The 21,210-nt window shown below is 44.6% G+C and overlaps 1 protein-coding gene across 1 annotated transcript in view; it reads left to right on the top strand.

The window, feature by feature from the left end:
* The first annotated feature begins 13,767 nt into the window (after nucleotides 1-13,767).
* The window catches only part of DCLK3 (doublecortin like kinase 3), a 71,625-nt gene continuing 64,182 nt past the window's right edge, over nucleotides 13,768-21,210 (top strand). The window contains exon 1 of the mRNA XM_075828536.1: nucleotides 13,768-13,938. Within this exon, the coding sequence (XP_075684651.1) occupies nucleotides 13,881-13,938 (58 nt within the window). The 5' untranslated portion in view covers nucleotides 13,768-13,880. The remainder of the gene's footprint in view (nucleotides 13,939-21,210) is intronic.

Genomic DNA, 21,210 nt, shown 5'->3' with positions numbered 1-21,210 from the left:
TACCAATAACACCAATAACTGGTTTAATAACCACAGTATCACTGTGCTTGATTGGCCAGCAAACTCGCCTGACCTAAACCCCATAGAGAAACTATGGGGTATTGTCAAGAGGAAGATGAGAAACACCAGACCTAAGAATGCAGGCCGCTATCAAAGCAACCTAGTCTTCCATAACACCTCAGTGTAACGTCTATGGCCACGGCCCGCCGTTCTGACTTACCCCTCGACGGCCATGCACATCCGACTAGCGTGCAGCGTCGTCCTCCTGTGAGGCGCCGGCACTTACTACCGGATGTCGAGACTGTCTCTGGAGGGCGCGCGTGCCCGCCCACGCATGCACGGTTTAAAGTGCACGCATATTGAAGGAAGTCTGCAATCTAGCCCAGAATGCTCTGGGCTATAAAAGGGTCTCTGCTCTCTTGTTCCTTGCCAGAGCATTGTTCGTTACCCAAAGTTTGTCGTGCTAATGGTCCCCTAGTGTCTTCCAGTTTCCTAGTGTTCCCTGTTCCTGTATCCTGTTCCCGTGCTATCCTGATCTAGTGCCGTGCTGAGCTGTTGCCGTATTGTGCTGCGTTCCACACCTGTTCTGCTACGCCAAATCTGACGTCTTCCCGCCGCCTGGTCCCAGCCATGCCTGCCCTGCTACTGTCTAAGTTGCCTCAGGTATTCTCTCTGAACTATTGACTCTGTACTTTACCTGTTTGGCCAGCTGCCATCCCGCTACGCGGCACGGCCAAGTGGGTCCACACCCCGCATCGTGACAGTACGCTCTGGCCATGGACTCCGCTGGTCAATTCAAGGGCATGTCACCCTCCCAAGCCATGCAGGCGGACCTGCTGGATATCCGAGCTAGACAGGATCAACTTCTTGTGGCAGTGGACTCTATGGCACAGCAGCTAGAGACGCAAGTTGCTTCTCTTCCTGCCCCTATGCAAGCTCCTCAGGTCGACTTTCCTGCTACACTTCCTGGCAGTTCCGGCTCGGATCCTCGGTTCTCGCTGGCATTACCCTCTCGGTTCTATGGAGACGCCAGTACGTATTGGGGGCTTCTGAACCAATGCTATATCCATTTTACCCTGCATGCCCGAGCATTTCCGTTGGACGGAACCAAGATCGCCTTCATCATGTCTCTACTTGCTGGCAAGGCCCTGGCGTGGGCAGACCCTATCTGGGAACGTCAGGGACCCGAGGCCCAAGACTTCCAGGGGTTCGTGCGGTTATTCCGGACTATTTTCAAGGAGCTAGGGCGAGTCTTGTCGGCAGCCACTTCTATCTTCAACCTTCGCCAAGAGGACACCTCCATGGGCGAATATACCATCCAGTTCCGGACCCTGGCAGGAGAGCTATCCTTGAACAATGAGGCCTTGGTGGCATCCGTTTGGCATGTTCTGTCGTCCGAGATCAAGGACGAACTGGCCGCTCGAGATCTGCCACCTGCCATGGATGACTTGATTCTGCTTGCCACATGGGTGGACATAAGGCTGAGGGAGAGATCTCATGAGGTTCATCAGGAGAGACGGCTTCCTAGACAGGCGCCCAATTTCCAGCAACCCCTCTTGCCTGCTTCTATTGCTTTGCCCGAGGTTCCGATGCAAGTGGAACGGCTAAAATTGTCCGTCCAGGAAAAACAGCGCAGGCGCGCCTCTGGACTCTGTTTATATTGTGGCCTCGCTGGCTATGTCGTGCGTCTGTGTCCTCAGAAGCCAAAAAAACCCAGTGCCTAGGTTTGGTTGGAGAGACAACCCTGGGCGTCACTGCATTTAATCGAGAACTCTCTTCCAAACTGTTCATTCCTGTAACCATCATTGCTGGCGAGGGGTCCCATCCGGTCTCTGCCTACCTGGACTCTGGCTCTGCAGCCAACTTCATCTGCCAAGACCTTGTGGATCTTCTTCAGTTGCCTACTGTCCTGCTAGAAAGGCCGTTGATCGTTGCCTCGGTAGATGGACTGCCATTGCCTGACCCAGTTGAGTCTGTGACCAAGCCGTTAAGACTCCAAGTAGGAGCTCTTCATGCAGAGCTCATCTCCCTGTTTTTCCTGTCCAAGGCCGTCAACCCCGTGCTGCTGAATTTGCCTTGGCTTCGTTTGCACACCCCAGTCCTGGATTGGAACTCCGGAGAGGTTCTCCAGTGGGGTCTGAAGTGTCTTGACCGCTGTCTGGGTCATATCCAGCCACTACAGACTTCTCCGCTTCAGTCATTGGCAAGGTTGCCTTCTTGTTTCTCCATATTCTCCGACGCCTTCAATAAAAAGGAGGCTGAGACCTTGCCGCCACACCGAGCATTTGATTGTCCGATCGACTTGGTCCCTGAGTCGTCCCCTCCTCGCGGTAGAGTGTACCCTCTCTCCTTGCCAGAGACCCTGTCTATGTCGGCCTATATTAAGGAGAATCTGGAGAGGAGCTTCATTCGTAAATCCTCATTCCCGGCCGGAGCTGGGTTCTTCTTTGTCAAGAAGAAAGATGAATCGCTACGACCTTGCATTGACTATCGAGGTCTGAATCAGATCACGGTGAAGAACAGGTACCCTTTGATTTCTGAACTGTTTGATCGCATACGGGGGGCAATTTTTTTTTCTATACTGGACCTGCGGGGGGCCTACAATCTGATCTGGATTCGTCGAGGTGACGAGTGGAAGACTGCTTTTAATACTCGTGATGGGCACTACGAATATCTAGTTATGCCCTTCGGCCTGCGTAACGCCCCCGTGATGTTTCAAGAATTTGTCAATTACATTTTTCGTGATCTCCTTTATGTTTGAGTTGTGGTGTATCTCGATGACATTTAGATTTTTTTCCCCAGATCCAGTAACTCATCAAAGTCATGTCCGCCAGGTGTTGCTTCATCTAAGGGAGAATCATCTTTATGCCAAGCTGTAGAAGTCTGTGTTTGAGAAGTAGTCCCTATCCTCCCTGGGCTATATCATCTCCGATCAGGGCCCCAAGATGGACCCTGAGAAGGTAAAGGCTGTCCTGGAGTGGCCACGTCCCAAAAGCTTAAGGGTTATGCAACGCTTCCTGGGATTCACCAACTTCTACCGGCTGTTCATCCCCATCTTCTCATCTTTAACTGCTCCCATCTCCACCCTCACTAAAAATGGTATGAATGCCAAAGTGTGGACTCCGGAGGCAGAAGTCGCATTTGAATCTTTAAAGAAAGCCTTCACGTCAGCCTCTATTCTTCACCACCCTGATGTATCCCTACAGTTTTCATTAGAGGTGGAAGCTTCCTCTGTTGGTACTGGTGCTCTGTTTTTCCAGAGAGGTTCAAAAGGCAAGGCTGTGGTATGTGGCTACTATTCCAAGCTGGTTTCTTCTGCAGAGCGCAACTACTCGATTTGGGATCGGGACTTACTGGCCATCAAACTGGCTCTGCAGGAGTGGAGACATCTACTGGGGGGCACAGTTCATCCTATACTGGTCTTCACGGATCACAAGAACTTGACCTACCTACAGACGGCCCAGCGGTTGAATCCTCGTCAAGCCAGGTGGTCGTTGTTCTTTGCTCGGTTCCGGTTCTAACTCCACTACCGACAAGAATGTGAGGGCCAACGCCTTGTCTAGGTCTTTTGAAACTGAGGACACTGTGGAGTCCCCACAGAATATTATTGATCCTTCCTGCTTCTTCTCTGTGAACCCCAAGTTAGAGATATTCCTCCGGGAAGGACTTTTGTGCATCTGGCAGAAAGAGGAAGAATTCTTTGCTGGGGTCACATTTCTAAGCTGACAGGTGACGCGGGTTCTCCTAAGACCCAAGCTCTAATCGCCCGTCAGTTCTGGTGGCCCACGCTGCCTAAAGAAGATGTTATGGACTTTGTCTCCTCATGCACGGTATGCGCAGCAAATAAAGTTGCTCACTCCAGACCTGCTGGCCTGCTCCAACCACTGCCTGTGCCTGTTGCTCCCTGGCAGCATGTCGCAATGGAGTTTGTCACGGACCTTCCTCCTTCTGCAGGTTGCAGTGTGATCTGGGTGGTGGTGGATCGATTCCCTAAGATGGCTCATTTCGTTCCCTTGACCGGTCTGCCGTCTGCTACGCGATTGGCTGACCTATTCATTAAACACATCTTCCATCTCCACGGCTTGCCCCTACATATTGTCTCGGACTGAGGGGTGCAGTTCACCTCGAAGTTTTGAAGAGCACTCTGCGGTCTCCTCGGTGTAAAATTGGACTTCTCTTCGGCCTATCATCCCCAGTCCAATGGGCAAGTCGAGAGGGTTAACCAGATTATGGAGAACTATCTGCGTCACTTTGTTTCCAGGCGGCATGATGACTGGGTGCAGCTGCTCCCGTAGGCATAGTTCTCTTATAGCAACCACACTAGTGAGTCTACCACTTCCAGTCCATTCTTCATCATCTACAGCCAACATCCTCGTATACCTCTTCCTGTCTTTACTATGTCCCAGGTGTCTGCAGCTGACTCGACCTTCAGGGACTTTCTGCAAATATGGCAACAGACCCGATCTTCTATCCTGCTGGTGGTGGACCGCATGAAGAGAAAGGCAGTTGCAAGAAGACGGGCTCAGTTTCTTCCAGGTACTAAAGTCTGGTTGTCTTCAAGGAATATCCGGCTGAGGGTGCCGTCTTGCAAATTTACTCCTAGGTTTCTCTGACCCTTCGAAATCCTGCTACAGATCAACCCGGTATCTTACAAGCTGCGAATGCCCCCTACCCTGAATATTCCTAACTCCTTCCATGTCTCCTTGCTGAAGCCCATGGTCCTGCACCGCTGCTCCAGGACTCCTAGTTCCGTAGTGGTCCCTGGCAGCTGATCTGGGATTTTTGATGTAAGGGAGATTCTGGCCACCAAGAAGGTGGGAGGAAGGACATTTTATTTAGTGGAGTGGAGGGGGTTCAGTCCAGAAGAGGTCTTGGGAGCCAGAGGAGAACATCGATGCACCTGTCCTCATGAGGAAGTTTCTCTTCCGTTCTGGTCCCAAGAAGAGGGAGCGTAAGAGGGGGGATACTGTAACGTCTATGGCCACGGCCCGTCGCTCTGACTTACCCCTCGACGGCCGTGGCCATGGACATCCAACATCCGACTTGGATGCAGCGTCGTCCTCCTGTGAGGTGTTGACACTTACTTCTGGATATCGAGACTGTCTCCGGAATGCGCGCGTGCACCGTCTTAAAGGGCCAGTGCGCGCATATTGCAGGAAGTCCTGCTCTTGGCTATAAAAGGGGCTCTGCCCTCTTGTTCCTTGCCAGAGCTTTGTTCGTTACCCAAAGTTTGTCGTGTTAATGGTCCACTAGTGTCTTCCAGTTTCCTAGTGTTCCCTGTTCCTGTATTCTGTATCCTGTTCCGGTGCTATCCTGATCTAGTGCCGTGCTGAGCTGTTGCCGTATTGTGCTGCGTTCCACGCCTGTTCTGCTACGCCACACCGGACGTCTACACACCGCCTGGTCCCAGCGGTGCCTGCCTTGCTACTGTCTATGTTGCCTCAGGTGTCCTCTCTGAACTATTGACTCTGTACTTTCCCTGTTTGGCCAGCTGCCGTCCCGCTACGCAGTACGGCCCAGTGGGTCCACACCCCGCATCGTGATACTCAGCAGCGCCACAGGCTGATCACCTCCATGCCATGTCGCATTTTTGAAATTGGGCTTATTTAATGTTCTAATTTTCTGAGACACTAGATTTGGGGTTTTCATTAACTGATAGCCATAATCAACAAACATTAAAACAAAAAATGGCAGAAATAGATCACTCTGTGTGTAATGAATCTCTATAATATGAGTTTCACTTTTTGGATTGAATTACTGAAATAAATTAACTTTTTGATGATATTCTAATTAATTGAGAAGGACTAGTATATTAATTTCCTGCTAATGCTTTGTGAAATTTACTGCATTGACCCAATGATGTTTCATTATATTATGAATTGATGTGACTTTTTCATGTATATTATATAATTTGAAAAAAATAAAAAAATATTTATATTCACTTTATCATCTTAGTTACAGATGTAGCCGTCTTTACCTTGACCTTTAACGCATTAAATACACAGTGGCAAGATCATTTATCTTGAGTTTTTCAATGGCTTTTGTTGTGTGGTATCACGTTGCAGCAAGTTATCAGTCAAGATGAAGATGGCTACATCCGTATATGCACTTATATAATTTATCAGAAATATTATTAATTATTTGCAATTATTATGAATTTTCTACTTTTAGCACTGTCACTTTAAGTTATATGTACTAATGTTTAAATGCACTGTCAATATAGTGGTATTTTTGGGTTTTCATTATTTCACAATTTTTTCTTTTGGACCATAGCAGTAATTGGCGATCACTAGAGAAGCAGCTGTTATATTCATATACTTCTCAGAGGCAAGTGGTTTCTGTGGGGTTGATATTTATGGGGGTTATGCTAGCAGCGATACAGGGCATGAGGGCTACAGAAATAGCGATGGTACTATAGCAGAGCAGTGAAGTATCTCCCTACTCTGCTATCTACCAGCGCCACTGTAGCTCCCTGAAGGATCGGAATCCCCGTGTGGCTGCGGATTCCGCTCAGTGGCGGATTATCATTAGGGCGGTTCGGGCGGCCGCCCGGGGCCCAAGGCTCCCGGGGGGCCCATGGCCGGCCGAACCACACATGATCGCACGGCCCCCCTCATGCCCGGTGTGGCGTCGCTAGCACCGGAGGGGGCCCCGATGCTAGCGGCAGCCACATTCACACATCAATGAAAAGTTACTATAGTAACTGAGGCCTATGTAATAAACTACACGGGCCCCTGTTACCATAGTAACTGACAGTACTTACCCCTCCTCTTCCTGGAGCGCATCGGAGGTCCTGACGTCACAGCGCAGCGCACAGCATCCCGACACTTCATGGAGTGAGGACCTGCGGCCGAAGAGGAGGTAAGTTTAATGTTGGTGTCTTGCTGATGGGTTGGGGTCAGACACCCGGGACGCCCGCCAATCAGCTGTTTTGAAGGGGTTGCAGCAGCTCGTACGAGCGCTGCTTCCCCTTCATTCCGGTCACTTTCTCACACTGAATTGCCGACACGGACGTGTCAGCGATTCACAGTGTGAGCAAGTGAGGGAAATGAAGGGGAAGCAGCCCTCGTACGAGCGGCTGCAACCCCTTCAAAACAACTGATTGGCGGGGGTCCCGGGTGTCGGACCCCAACCCATCAGCTATTGATGGCCTATACTGAGGATAGGCCATCAATGTTTAGGGACTGGACAGTCTTTAAAGCCTACCATGTGTTAGGCTTAGATACAGGGCCCCTTTTATACTGCATAAGAATACTGTCTGCTGCACCCTGTATCTAAGCCTATATTAGATATAGGGTCCAACAAACAGTATCATACATGCACATGGGTCCTGTATCTAGGGCCCTGTATATAAGGCCCTGTTCACATCACCTCTGCCCTTCCATTGAGGGGTTCTATCTGGTTAACCCCTCAACGGAATGGCAAATGGAAACCTTAGCTTCCGTTTGCATCACCATTGATCTCAATGGTGATGGAAACTTTGCTAAAGATTTCCGTTTGGGGGGATATTCATTTGTATCTATAGGGGGCTGTGTGTAACGCTCTCTACGGGGGGGGGGGGGGAATGTGTGATACCTTCAGGGGGCTGTGTGTGGCGCTATCTATGGGGGGGGGGTGTAATATCCACAGGGGGCTGTGTGTGGCACTATGTACAGGGGCTGTGTGTGGCACTATGTACAGGGGGCTGTGTGTGGCACTATGTACAGGGGGCTGTGTGTGGCGCTATCTATGAGGGGCGGTGTAATATGTACAGGGGGCTGTGTGTGGCGCTATCTATAGGGGGGGTGTAATATCTACAGGGGCTGTGTGTGGCACTATGTACAGGGGGCTGTGTGCGGCACTGTGTACAGGGGGCTGTGTGTGGCACTATGTACAGTGGGCTGTGTGTATGTGGTGTTTTACAGTGTGCGGTATTATTATATTCAGGCGCGCAATGTTTGGTGCTATTATATTTAGGGGCACACTATGTGGCACCATGATAAACTTTATTTTCATTTATAGGTGTGGAAATGTTGGAAAAGTGAGGAGCCTCAGACATCTGAGTGGCAAATTCTGCAGGAATCAGTCATGGCCGGGAGAAGTCTTCATGAGCTCTGGACCGGATGGAGAAGAAAAGAGGAAAAAAACTACTAGAATCTGAGACGTTGTCACATGTGAGTCACTAGATTTATAGAAAATCCGTCACGTCTTCCGACATGTTTATTATAGGAAAGCCTTGTATTTCACAAAAAGTCTTTCTGCAGTCCAGGACTGATAGACAATTCCCCGTGTCAGGAGGATGTGTCCGTGCACAGTGTGATACTGTCAGTTGTAGGGACACAGCCTTGTGACAAGGGGAATCGTAACACCCATTTGTTAATGCTTGCTCAAATAGGTAGTGTTAAAAATATTTACGGTGTGGCAGGGCGGCGGTGCGCAAGGGGGCCCAAGTTTGGGTAACAGCCCAGGACCCATCGTCTACTTAATCCGCCACTGATTCCGCTCCTGGAGCGCTCCTTGATGTCTCTGTCTATATATGGACAGTGACATCAGGGGAAACTCCTGAATCGGAATCCCCATCCACAGCGTTGCAGACGCTGTGACCGGGAATTGCACTCCAGGAGAAGCCAATGACATCATTGTCCATATATGGACACAGACGACAGGATCTTCTCCTGGAGTGGAATCCCCGGTCACAGCGTTGGCAACGCTGTGGATGGGGATTCCGCTTCAGGAGTTTCCACTGCTTTTGGGGACTAAAAAAAAAAGAGTCTGCTGGTGACTCACAATTTAGCTGGGTATAACAGAGCGTATTTGATGATCTCCTCTCTTAATCTCTTTTTCATGTAAAAAAATAATTTATTTTTGCTTCTGCGTAGCCACTAAGTTGTCTAAGAAGACCATGACTTTAGAACTATTAATTTCTTGAAGATGCATCTCTCTGAATTTCCTCAGTATTACTTCCTTATCCTTATAGCAATGTATCTTTGAGATTATGGTCTGAGGGTGTTCTCCTGGGATCTTTCATTTACCAGGCACTCTATGAGCCCGCTCTGCACAGAAAAATTCAGAAATCGCCCCTCTGCCCACTTTCTCCACTATCCACTTTTGGACGTATGCCATACAATCCTTATCTTCCATTCCATATGGGACTCAAAATTCTCAAGTTTGCTCTCCTGCTCTTATCTTCCATATCAACCATTTTCTTTTGTAATTTACAATTCTCCTTCTTGATGTCGTCCAAATCACGCATTATTTTATTTAAGTTATCTTATATATCACTTATTCTCTGTTCTGCATCTTTAACACGTTCTCTCATTTTGTTAATTTCATCTCGAATTATTGAGATATCACTTTTAATTTCCCCAATCTGAGATGTGATATTAGCCAATGCTTCATTGCTTTTATTAACCGCAGCAAGTATTTCCGCTAACATTGGGTTACTCATCTTAGTGCCGCTCCAACCGCCCTCGTGCTCCTCCTGTCTAGCAGGATTGGTTTTCCCAGTTCCACTCAATTTGGAAGTCCCTGATTTATGCTGAGCAGAGGGATTAAAAAAACGTATCCACTTTATAACCTTTTGTTGCTCCTCCCATTTTCTCACCGTCCTCACCTCCAAATTCTATTCCTGCCAACTATCCAGTCATGTTTTGCACGGAACAACCCCTATTTCTCATGCCAGGTTTGATCAAGGGGCACAATCTCTACTGCTTTTTTTTAATTTTATATATACTTGGTGTAACATACACAAATGTGACTGTAGTTATCATACATCCAAACTGAGTCCCTGATCCAGAGAGGTTCCCCTACTTATGATGGACTAAATTTAGATCAGTTTACTGTCCTGGTCATGGTCTATATCAGGGGTCTCAAACTCGGCCGGGTAAGTGGGCCGCATATAGAAAAAATGGGAAGTTGACGGGCCGCATTACTTTCAAATTTGATACAATACAAAATTATTGTTAATCAATTAGTTATTTGAACTACTATAACACTATATTACTAGAATAATAATACTACATTACTATAATAATAGCGCTAGGTTTAAAATTTGAGATATTTCTCCACGTGCTTATTTCAACAATCCAGCTTTCCAGTTTAAGTGTCGCTAAATGCAGTCCGGCGGCTCAGTTAGCACAAATGTCAAGATTGGGCAGCCCCTTTTTAGATAGTGCCGCAGTGCCCTCTGTGGATGCTGCCGCAGTGCCCTCTGTGGATGCTGCCGCAGTGCCCTCTGTGGATAATGCAACACACCCCTAGATAAGGCCACAGTGCCCTCTGTAGATAAGGCCACAGTGCCCTCTGTAGATAAGGCCACAGTGCCCTCTGTAGATAAGGCCACAGTGCCCTCTGTAGATAATGCAACACATCCCTAGATAATGCCAGTGTCCTCTTCAGATACTGTCACACACCCACTTGTAGATAACGCCACAGTGCCCTCTGTAGAGGCTGCCACAGTGCCATCTGTAGAGGCTGCCACAGTGCCCTCTGTAGAGGCTGCCAAAGTGCCCTCTGTAGAGGCTGCCCCAGTGCCCTCTGTAGAGGCTGCCCCAGTGCCCTCTGTAGAGGCTGCCCCAGTGCCCTCTGTGGATAATGCAACACACCCCTAGATAAGGCCACAGTGCCCTCTGTAGATAAGGCCACAGTGCCCTCTGTAGATAAGGCCACAGTGCCCTCTGTAGATAAGGCCACAGTGCCCTCTGTAGATAAGGCCACAATGCCCTCTGTAGATAATGCAACACACCCATAGATAATGCCAGTGTCCTCTTCAGATACTGTCACACACCCACTTGTAGATAACGCCACAGTGCCCTCTGTAGAGGCTGCCACAGTGCCATCTGTAGAGGCTGCCACAGTGCCCTCTGTAGAGGCTGCCAAAGTGCCCTCTGTAGAGGCTGCCCCAGTGCCCTCTGTAGAGGCTGCCCCAGTGCCCGCTGTAGAGGCTGCCCCAGTGCCCTCTGTAGAGGCTTCCCCAGTGCCCTCTGTAGAGGCTGCCCCAGTGATGTCAGGGGCTTGCCCAGAGCTGGAGTCCCAGGCAGAGCGCTAGTAGGCTCTTCCTGGGACTCCAGCTGTGCTCCTGACATCACTGGGACTCCTGCTCTGGGGAAGCCCCTGACATCATTGTCGATGTATGGACAGCGATGTCAGAGGCTTCCCCAGAGTCCCGGAGCAGAGCCGATAATAGCGCTCTGCCCGGGACTCCACTCTGGGGAAGACCCTGACACACTGTCCATATTTGGGCAGCGATGTCAGGGAATTCCACAGAGTCCCGGAGCAGAGCCGACACCAGCGCTCTGCTCGGGACTCCGGCTCTGGGGAAGCCCCAGACGTCGCTGTTCATATGTGGACAGCGATGTCAGGGAATTCCACAGAGTCCAGGAGCATTGCCAACACCAGCGCTCTGCTCCGCTCTGGGCAAGACCCTGACACACTGTCCATATATGGGCAGCGATGTCAGGGAATTCCACAGAGTCCCGGAGCAGAGCCGACACCAGCGCTCTGCTCGGGACTCCTACTCGGGACACCGGCTCTGTGGAGGCCACAGACATCGCTGTTCATATGTGGACAGCGATGTCAGGGAATTCCAGAGTCTCGGAGCAGAGCCGATACTAGCGGCTCTGTGTCCCGCGGGCCTCAGATGACAGCCCCAGGGCCGCGTGCTTGAGACCCCTGGTCTATATCTTTAAAGATAACCTTTCACCTGCCCACACATGTGCAGCTGAGTGCACCATGCAATAGGCAGGGCTGCACAAATCCTGGGGCACTTTACATTTTTTTCCTATCCTCCATATTTATTTACATATCGGAGCCGTTATATTTAGGGCCCGAAATAGTGATCAACATGTTATCACCCATTCTGTGGTTAGGGGATAACATTTAATCTTGGGACAACCCCTTTAAGTTTTGATTGCTTCCTTTTTGGGGTAAATACAACTTTTTTATAACTTTTCAAAAAAACAGCAATCCTGTAGTTTTGAATTTTCTTTCTTCTTATGGCGCTCCCTATGCAGTATAAATAATGATGCATTTAATAGTAGAGACTTTTATGAATGCAGCGATAGCAATTACGTTTAGTTTTCCTATTTATATTCAAATAATGGGAACAGTTGATTTTTACTTTACACACACACACACACACATATATATATCTGTGTATGTCTATGTATGTATGTATGTATATATATATATATATATATATATATATATATATATATATACACACATACACACACATTTTTTTCCAAGATTTACTTAACCTTTTTAGATTTATTTTTTTAGTCCTACTATGGGACTGAAACGTGGGAGCCTTGGATCGTTGGTATAATACGCCGCAATTCTTATGTATTGCAGTGTTAATTTTATTAGTATGCCTAATAGGGCTCAATAGTAAGGCGTAAAATGGCAGGCCTGGGGGCCTTCATTAAGCCCCCGACTGCCGTGAAAACTCATCGGTACACTGCAATTTGCATTTGGGGCTGTGTAGCAGCAGACCGGTTGTATTGCCCATGCTGAGTCCTTCCCACCGCTAAGAGCGCATACACTCGGCAAGTGAGCATTACAACTGGACCATAGAGCAATGGAAGAAGGTGGTCTAGTCTGATGGATCACATTTTCTTCTAAATGATGTGGATGGCATGACGGTGCACTATGGGATGTAGGCAAGCCGGCGGAGGCAGTGCGATGCTCTGAGCAATATTCTGTGGGGAAACATTTGATCCCGACATTCACGTGGAAGTTACTTGGACATGTACTACCTACGTAAACATAGACCAAGACCACTACTTCATGGCTATTCCCTAATGGTGGTGGCCTATTTCTGCACGACAATGCGCCCTGCTACACTACAAAAATTGTTTAGGAATGGTATGAGGAACTTGACAAACATGACACAGTATGAATTGGCCTCCAAATTCTCCAGCAAATCAATTTGATTGAGCATCTGTGGGATGTACTGGAAAAACAAGTCCAATTCATGGAGGCCCTACTTCGCAAATTATACGACTTAAAGGACCTGTTGCTACCATCTGGTGCCGGATACCACAGGAATTCTTGAGAAGTCTTGTGGAGTTTATGCCTCGATGGCACAGAGCGGTTTCGTGGAAAGGGGGGGACTTATACAAAATTAAGCAGGTGGTTTTATTGTTCTTGCTGACTGGTGTTCACCCCTAGCAAAGAAAGAAAATAGATGCTTTCAAAACTATGCTTATATTAGCAGAAACGTTACAGGGTAATAGGCTGAACTGGATGAACTTGTGTCTTTTTTCAGTCTTGCAAACTAGATTAAAGAGCAGAGATATTCAAATCTATATCTCATATATTCTCCTATTTCCCTACTATGTTTTACAGCCCTATAATCCAGTGCAGGTATGCTGCTGTATGTATATGTGTTTGTGACTAACTAGTATGGGAACTGGCATGGTTGCTAAGCTGCCTAATAAATATCCAGGGTAATGTCCTGATCTCTTGCACAAACCCCAATAGAGCTGAATAGTTTAGCTCCCTTGGTCCTGTTGCTGAGTGAGACTTGTGAGGGACTGAAACATCCTATAGTAAGGAACAGCTTGTTGTTTACACTGAAGTCAACAAAAACCCAGGTCAAATTAAAATGAGCACAATAAGAAGACACAATAAGAAGATACATAGATACACCAATACCTCAGACACATTGCTAGTCCCTCCTCTTCCTCAAGTCACAAGTCTTCTGAACAAGAGAACTTCATTATTTATTGCCAGGAGTTAAAGTGCTGTAGAAAGTTACTGCCGTCATTTCTACAGATGCAAAACCAGACCAAGGAGCACTGGCCTAACAGTAAATTATAGATGAAGAAGCAGTTCAGACTACACTTAGTCAGTGACTACTAACCTTACCTGTCCCTAGACCTGCTTGTTGTGGAGGTAACATGCCTGGAGGGGCTTTTGTCCAAACCGAGATGGCAACTTGCACCTGTAAACATCATGGTAAATATAACTTTTTCTAATAGGATATTTTTGCCTATACTTTGTGTGCATATATTATATATCTAACAGTTCAGAAACGAGCAATTATCCTGTCTGTAATGTGACATATATTTTATTTTATTCTATATAAATATTTGTCCATATGTTTAATTGTTAAATTTTAAATGAAAAGTATGAATTTAAATTGCAATACATTTTGCAGCTTTCTTTTAATATAATGAAAGGACGGAACGATTAGTGTTAAATGTAAGATTAAATGTAATCTATCTATCTATCTATCTATCTATCTATCTATCTATCTATCTATCTATCTATCTATCTATCTATCTATCTATCTATCTATCTATCTATCTATCTATCTATCTATCTATCTATCTATCTATCTATCTATCTATCTATCTATCTATCTATCTATCTATCTATCTATCTATCTATCTATCTATCTATCCCATTACTATTTACAGTGCTGTGAAAAAATATTTGCCCCATCCCAGAATTCTTCTATTTTTGCATATTTGTCATACTTAAATGTTTCAGATCATCCAACTACTTTTAATAGTATACAAAAATAAACGAAGTAAAAATAAAATGCTGTTTTTAAATGATTTTATTTATTGATGGAGAAATGCTGTTCAGCCCTACCTGGCCTTATGTAAATAAAATAATTGCCCCTCAGCTACTAAACCAATCAGTTAACCAAATTCAATTGACACCCAGGCATGATTACTGCCAGACCTGTTGAATCTTAACATCGCTTAAATAGAACCTATCTGGCAACGTTAAGCAGAATAGAAGGTTTCAGAAAGCAGCACGTGATGGTATTTTCTAAAGAGATTAAAATACAGATGCCAAAAAGAAAAATCAGTCTGGAAAGGGTTGCAAAGCCATTGCTAAAACTCTAGGAGTCAATGAAGGCCTACAATTAAAGATAGAGAACAAGTGTAAGAGCCATTATACAGAAGGAGAACTTGGAACAGTGGTGAACCTTCCCAGGAGTGACCGGCCTACCAAAACTTTGCCAAGAGTGCATTAACAACTCACCCAGGAGGTCACAAAAGAACCCAGACAAATATCTAGAGAACTGTAGGCTTCACTTGCCTAATTTAAGGTCAATGTACACGATTCGACAATAAGAAAGACACTGGGCAAAAATGGCATCCATGGAAGAGCTGCAAAATGCAAATCACAGCTGAGCAAAAAGAACACAAAGGCTCGTCTTACAAAACATCTAGACGACCCACAAGACTTTTGAGATAATATTTTGTGGACTGATGAGTCAAAGGTGAAACTTTTTGAAAGACATGTTTTCTTTTTACATCTGGAGTAAAGCGAACTCTGCATTCTACCGAAAGAACATCATATTAACAGTGAAACATTGTAGAGATGGTGTAATGGCCTGGGGCTGCTTTGCTTCTGCAGGGTCAGGACGACTTGTCATAATTGATGGAACCAGGAATTCTTCTGTCTATCAGAAACAAAACTAAGGTTTTGGAGTGGCAGTGTCAAAGTCATGACTTTAATCCCATTGAAATGCCGTGGCAAGACCTGTAACAGGCAGTTAACGCTCGAAAACCTTCCAATGTAGCTGAATTAAAACTATTCTGCAAAGAAGAGTGGGTAAAAATGTCTCCACACCGATGTAAAAGACTTATCGCAAACGCTAGATTACAGTTGTTGCCAAGCATGACACAAGTTATTAGGTTTAGGGGGGCAATTACTTTTTAAAATGGGTGATAAAGGTTTTAATAAATCTATATCAATAAATGGAACAATCATTTAAGAGCTGCATTTTGTGTTTACTTTTGTTATATTAAAATTAGTTGGATGATTTGAAACATTAAAATGTATCATCTGTCCGTCCGTCTGTCCATTTAAAACATAAAGAAGTTGCTGCACTCCAAGAAAAAAATCCTATTAAAGCAGTGGTTTTTCATCAATGATGCAATGTTTCAGCCATATCACAGGGCCTATTTCAAACTTTGCATCATGGATAAAAAAAACGACTGCTTTAATTAAATTTTTCTTGCTGTGCTGTGACTTCTTTATGTTTCATGTGACTTGGACCTGGACTAAGGTCTTAATCACTGGCACCCATTCCACAATATGTTCATTTGAAGTGCTGCTTTCCTTCCTTGGCTCTATCTGTCAGGAAAGGCTTCTAGCATAGTCTAGATCAGGGGTCTCAAACTCGGCTGGGTAAATGGGCCGCACATAGAAAAAAATATGAAGTTGACGGGCCGCATTACTTTCAAATTTGATACAATACAAAAATATTGTTAAGCAATTCATTATTTTAACTGCTATAACAATACTAGATTACTATAATAATACTACGATACTATAACAATACTACATTACTATGAAACTACATTACTATAATAATACTACATTACTGGAACAATACTACATTACTACATTACTATAACAATACTACATTACTATAACAATATTACACTACAATAACAATACTACATTACTATAATAATACTACGTTACTATACTACTACATTACTATAATACTGCATTTCTGGAACAATACTACATTACTATAATATTACATTACTATAACAATACTACATTACTATAATAATACTACATTACATGACTATAATACTACAATAATACTATATTACTATAATACTACATTACTTACTATAACAATACTACATTACTATAATGCTACTACATTACTATAATACTACTACATTACTATAACAATACTACACTACTATAATAATAATACATTACTATAATAATACTACATTACTATAACAATACTACACTACGATAATAATAATACATTACTATAATAATACTACATTACTATAATACTACATTTCTGGAACAATACTACATTACTATAATATTATATTACTATAACAATACTACATTACTATAATAATACTACATTAAATGACTATAATACTGAATTACTATAATATTACTACATTACTATAATAATACTATATTACTATAATACTACATTACTTACTATAACAATACTACATTACTATAATAATACTACATTACATTACTATAACACTACTACATTACTATAACAATAAATCCTATACACAGGGCATACATACTGCATCATCTAGCAAAATATATCCTCCCTTGTAACGCGACTGTACTCCCAATACATATTAGACCAAACAAAGAAAGGACCATGGAGTCTATAAGTCCAAAAATATATAAATATATAATCTTTTTATTACACAACAATATTATACTGGTTACAAATATAAGTTTCTAAAAATCAATCACAAATAAAAGCATGGCCGCTAAACAAGAGTCAAATGTTCAACAAAAGAAGTCATGTGAATATGAACTTATTGGGATACACCTCAAAACAAAAATGCATATAGCATGGTGTGAATGTGATAAGGTATACTGGCTACGAATGAAGTGTTCTACTGTTTAAGAATAATTGGGAGGGATGTTTGTAACATACATTGGAAATTGATTTGTAACAGGACCAATGGAGAGTATTACATCCAAAGTTTTGCTCATACATGTGTGAATGCTAAATGTAATTCGTATATATTGAGCAACAAAAACAGCGAACGATAGGTAACAGAGTACTAACCCATGTAGCTGAGACTCAGAGAATGGCGACCGGCCCCAACGCGTTTCGGCTTCCGCCTTCGTCTGGGGGTGCTACATTACTATAATAATACTACATTACTATAATACTACTGCTAGGTATAAACATACCGGAAATCTGCGAGTTTACTCCATGTGCTTATTTTAACAATCCAGTTTAAGTGTCGTTAAATGCAGTCTGGCTGCTTAGTTGGAAGCATTTGGCAGACACAAGAATGTCAAGATTGAGCAGCCCCTTTTTAGATTCTGTCACAGTGCCCTCTGTAGGTATAGCCACAGTGCCCTCTGTAGATAGTGCCACACCCCCATATATTATGCGACAGTGCCCTCTGTAGATAATGCCACAGTGCCCTCTGTAGATAATGCCACAGTGCCCTCTGTCGATAATGCCAGTGCCCTCTGTCGATAATGCCACAGTGCCCTCTAGATAATGCCACAGTGCCCTCTGTAGATAATGCCACAGTGCCCTCTGTAGATAATGCCACAGTGTCCTCTGTAGATAATGCCATAGTGCCCTTTAGAAAGTGCCACAGTGCCATCTTTATAGTGCCACAGTGCCCTTTGTAGATAGTGCCACAATGCCCTCTGTAGATAGTGCCACACCCACCCACATGTAGATATGCCCCACAAACCCCCCCTATAGATAATCACACACACACACACACACACACACACACACACACACACACACACACACACACACACACACACACCGTATAGATAGTGCCACCCCTATGGATAGCTCCTATGGGGCTCCCTCTAGGAGTGTAATCCCCAGCCAGTGCTTTGCCAACGCTTTGGCCGGGGATTCCTCTGCGGAGGAGCCCCTGATGTCAGGGGCTCCTCCAACAGAGTTACCCACTGCCCGCGCCAGCAACGCTCTAGCTGGGGATTACACTCCTAGAGGGAGCGCAAATGAAGCTAACTACAATGAGGGGGGGGGGTGTAGCACTGTCAACAGGGTGGGGTGTTTGGGGCACACAGGGGGCTGTGTGGCCATTGCTCACCTACCACCAACGAAATAGCAGTACGCGAAAGGGATCTGCGCTCCTTCATGACGTCATAAAGGAGCGCCGGCACGCTCCTCTTTCGGCCTGCTTCTCACTAGGGAGCTCCCTTTCCATCTGCAATTGTTTGACAGTTCTGCTTGTCTTTATCGTCATATATACAGAGCCTTCAATCACCGGCATCGGGAAGGGGGGTGGTTGGAGCTGTAGAAGCCGGACACTTCCTGGTTCAGCGGACCCTACAACCTAATTCGCATACGATTACGATGCGCAGCGGAATGTAAAAAAAAGTCTTGTTAGCCTAAAATGTAATGAAAGACTCCCTTTAAAGCCAAAAATGTAGGTTGACATAGAGGTTGCTGAAGCGAGAGCTGCATAGATTTGCAAATTGCGAGTAGGGCAGAAAAAATACCCTGATCCCGCACTGCTAGTAAATAGGTTCTAAAGTGCAAATGGTGATTGTGCGCTATATAAAACAGGGGTACACAACCTTTTCTGGTCTGATGGTCACATCATTGTACCACTCCGATGGCCCGCAATAAAACTTAAAGGGGTATTCCTATCTGAGGCATTTATAGCATATCGACCGTATAGGTTATAAATATCTGATAGAAGGAGGATTCTTGCTCCCCTGTTATGCACTCTAGGGAAGAGCTCAGTCATATGACTATCCCCATTGTAGTTATAGGAGTTAGGCTGGGTTCACATGACCTATTTTCAGGCGTAAACTAGGCGTTTTACGCATCGAATTACGCCTGAAAACACAGCTTAAATACGTTGGCAAACATCTGCCCATTCATTTCAATGGGTTTGCCGACGTACTGTGCCGACGACCTGTAATTTTACGCGTTGCTGTCAAATGACGGCGCGTAAAATAACAGCATCGTCAAAGAAGTGCAGGACACTTCTTGGGACGTAATTTGAGCCGTTTTTCATTGACTTCAATGAAGAACAGCTCCAAATTACGTCCGTAATTGACGCCTCGCAAAACGCGAGTACGAGCAATTACGTCTGAAATGCAGGAGCGGTTTTCTCCTGAAAACAGCTCCGTAATTTTAGCCGTAACTGTCGTTATCGTGTGCACATACCCTTACAGTAACAGCTCAGCATTTCACAACTGCTATATACTACTATAGATAGAAGCGCATGCATGCGTGGCCATCTCTCAAACTTGTTTCCGCTTCAGAATGCTGAACCTATCAGAAATTTTGGTTATATTATGTGGATGTGCAGCCATAAATGTTTAAGATGGGAATTGCCCTGTGTTATGCCGTGTGCAGAGTCTGAGGCGACAAGGATGACACAGGATTTCATAGAGCACCATAGAGAATGCTAGTCACGGTCTGCACTAGGCATAACACAGTAATAGTTTTGCCTGGATTGCTCCTTTAACCCCTTCAGGACCAAGCTCATTTTGGCCTTCAGGACCAGACCCATTTTTTCAAATCTGACATATTTCACTTTATGTGGTAATAACTCCGGAACGCTTTTACCTATCAAAGTGATTCTGAGATTGTTTTCTCGTGACACATTGGACTTTATGATAGTGGAAAAATGTGGTCGATAAATTCAATATTTACCAGTGAAAAACACCAAAATTTGGTGAAAAATTGCAAAAATTTGCATTTTTCTAAATGTAAATGTATCTGCTTGTAAGACAGGCAGTTATACCACACAAAATTGTTGCTAATTAACATCCCCCATATGTCTACTTTAGATTGGCATCGTTTTTTGAACATCCTTTTATTTTTCTAGGACGTTACAAGGCTTAGAACTTTAGCAGCAATTTCTCACATTTTCAAGAAAATTTCAAAAGGCTATTTTTACAGGGGCCAGTTCAGTTGTGAAGCGGCTTTTAGGGCCTTATATATTAGAAACCGCCAAAAAGTCACCCCATTTTAAAATCTTCACCCCTCAAAGTATTCAAAACAGCATTTAGAAAGTTTCTTAACCCTTTAAACGTTTCACAGGAATTAAAGCAACGTAGAGGTGAAATTTTCAAATTTCATTTTTTTTTTGCAGAAATTCATTTTTATTCTATTTTTTTTGTAACACAGAAGTTTTTACCAGAGAAATGCAACTCAATATTTATTGCCCAGATTCTGCAGTTTTTAGAAATATCCCACATGTGGCCCTAGTGTGGTAATGGACTGAAGCACCGGCCTCAGAAGCAAAGGAGCACCCAGTGGATTTTGGGCCTCCTTTTTATTAGAAAATATTTTAGGCTCCATGTCAGGTTTCAAGGGCTCTTTCGGTGCCAAAACAGTGGAAATCCACCAAAAGTGACCCCATTTTGGAAACTACACCCCTTGAGGAAATTATCTAGGGGTATAGTGAGCATTTTGACACAGCAGGTTTTTTGCAGAAATTATTGGAAGTAGGCCGTGAAAATAAAAATCGTCATTCTTTCAAAGATTATGTAGGTTTAGCTAATTTTTTCTAATTTCCACGAGGACTAAAGGAGAAAAAGCACCACAACATTTGTAAAGCAATTTCTCCCGAGTAAAACATTACCCCACATGTGGTTATAAACGGATGTTTGGACACACGGCGGAGCTTAGAAGGGAAAGAGCGCCATTTGGCTTTTGGAGCTCAAATTTAGCAGGAATGGTTTGCGGAGGCCATGTCGCATTTGCAAAGCCCCTGAGGTACCAAAACA

Source organism: Rhinoderma darwinii, chromosome 5 (assembly GCF_050947455.1).
Source record: "Rhinoderma darwinii isolate aRhiDar2 chromosome 5, aRhiDar2.hap1, whole genome shotgun sequence".
NCBI lineage: Eukaryota > Metazoa > Chordata > Amphibia > Anura > Rhinodermatidae > Rhinoderma > Rhinoderma darwinii.
The sequence above is the reverse complement of the archived record's forward strand: the minus strand, read 5'-3'. Positions and strand labels throughout refer to the sequence as shown.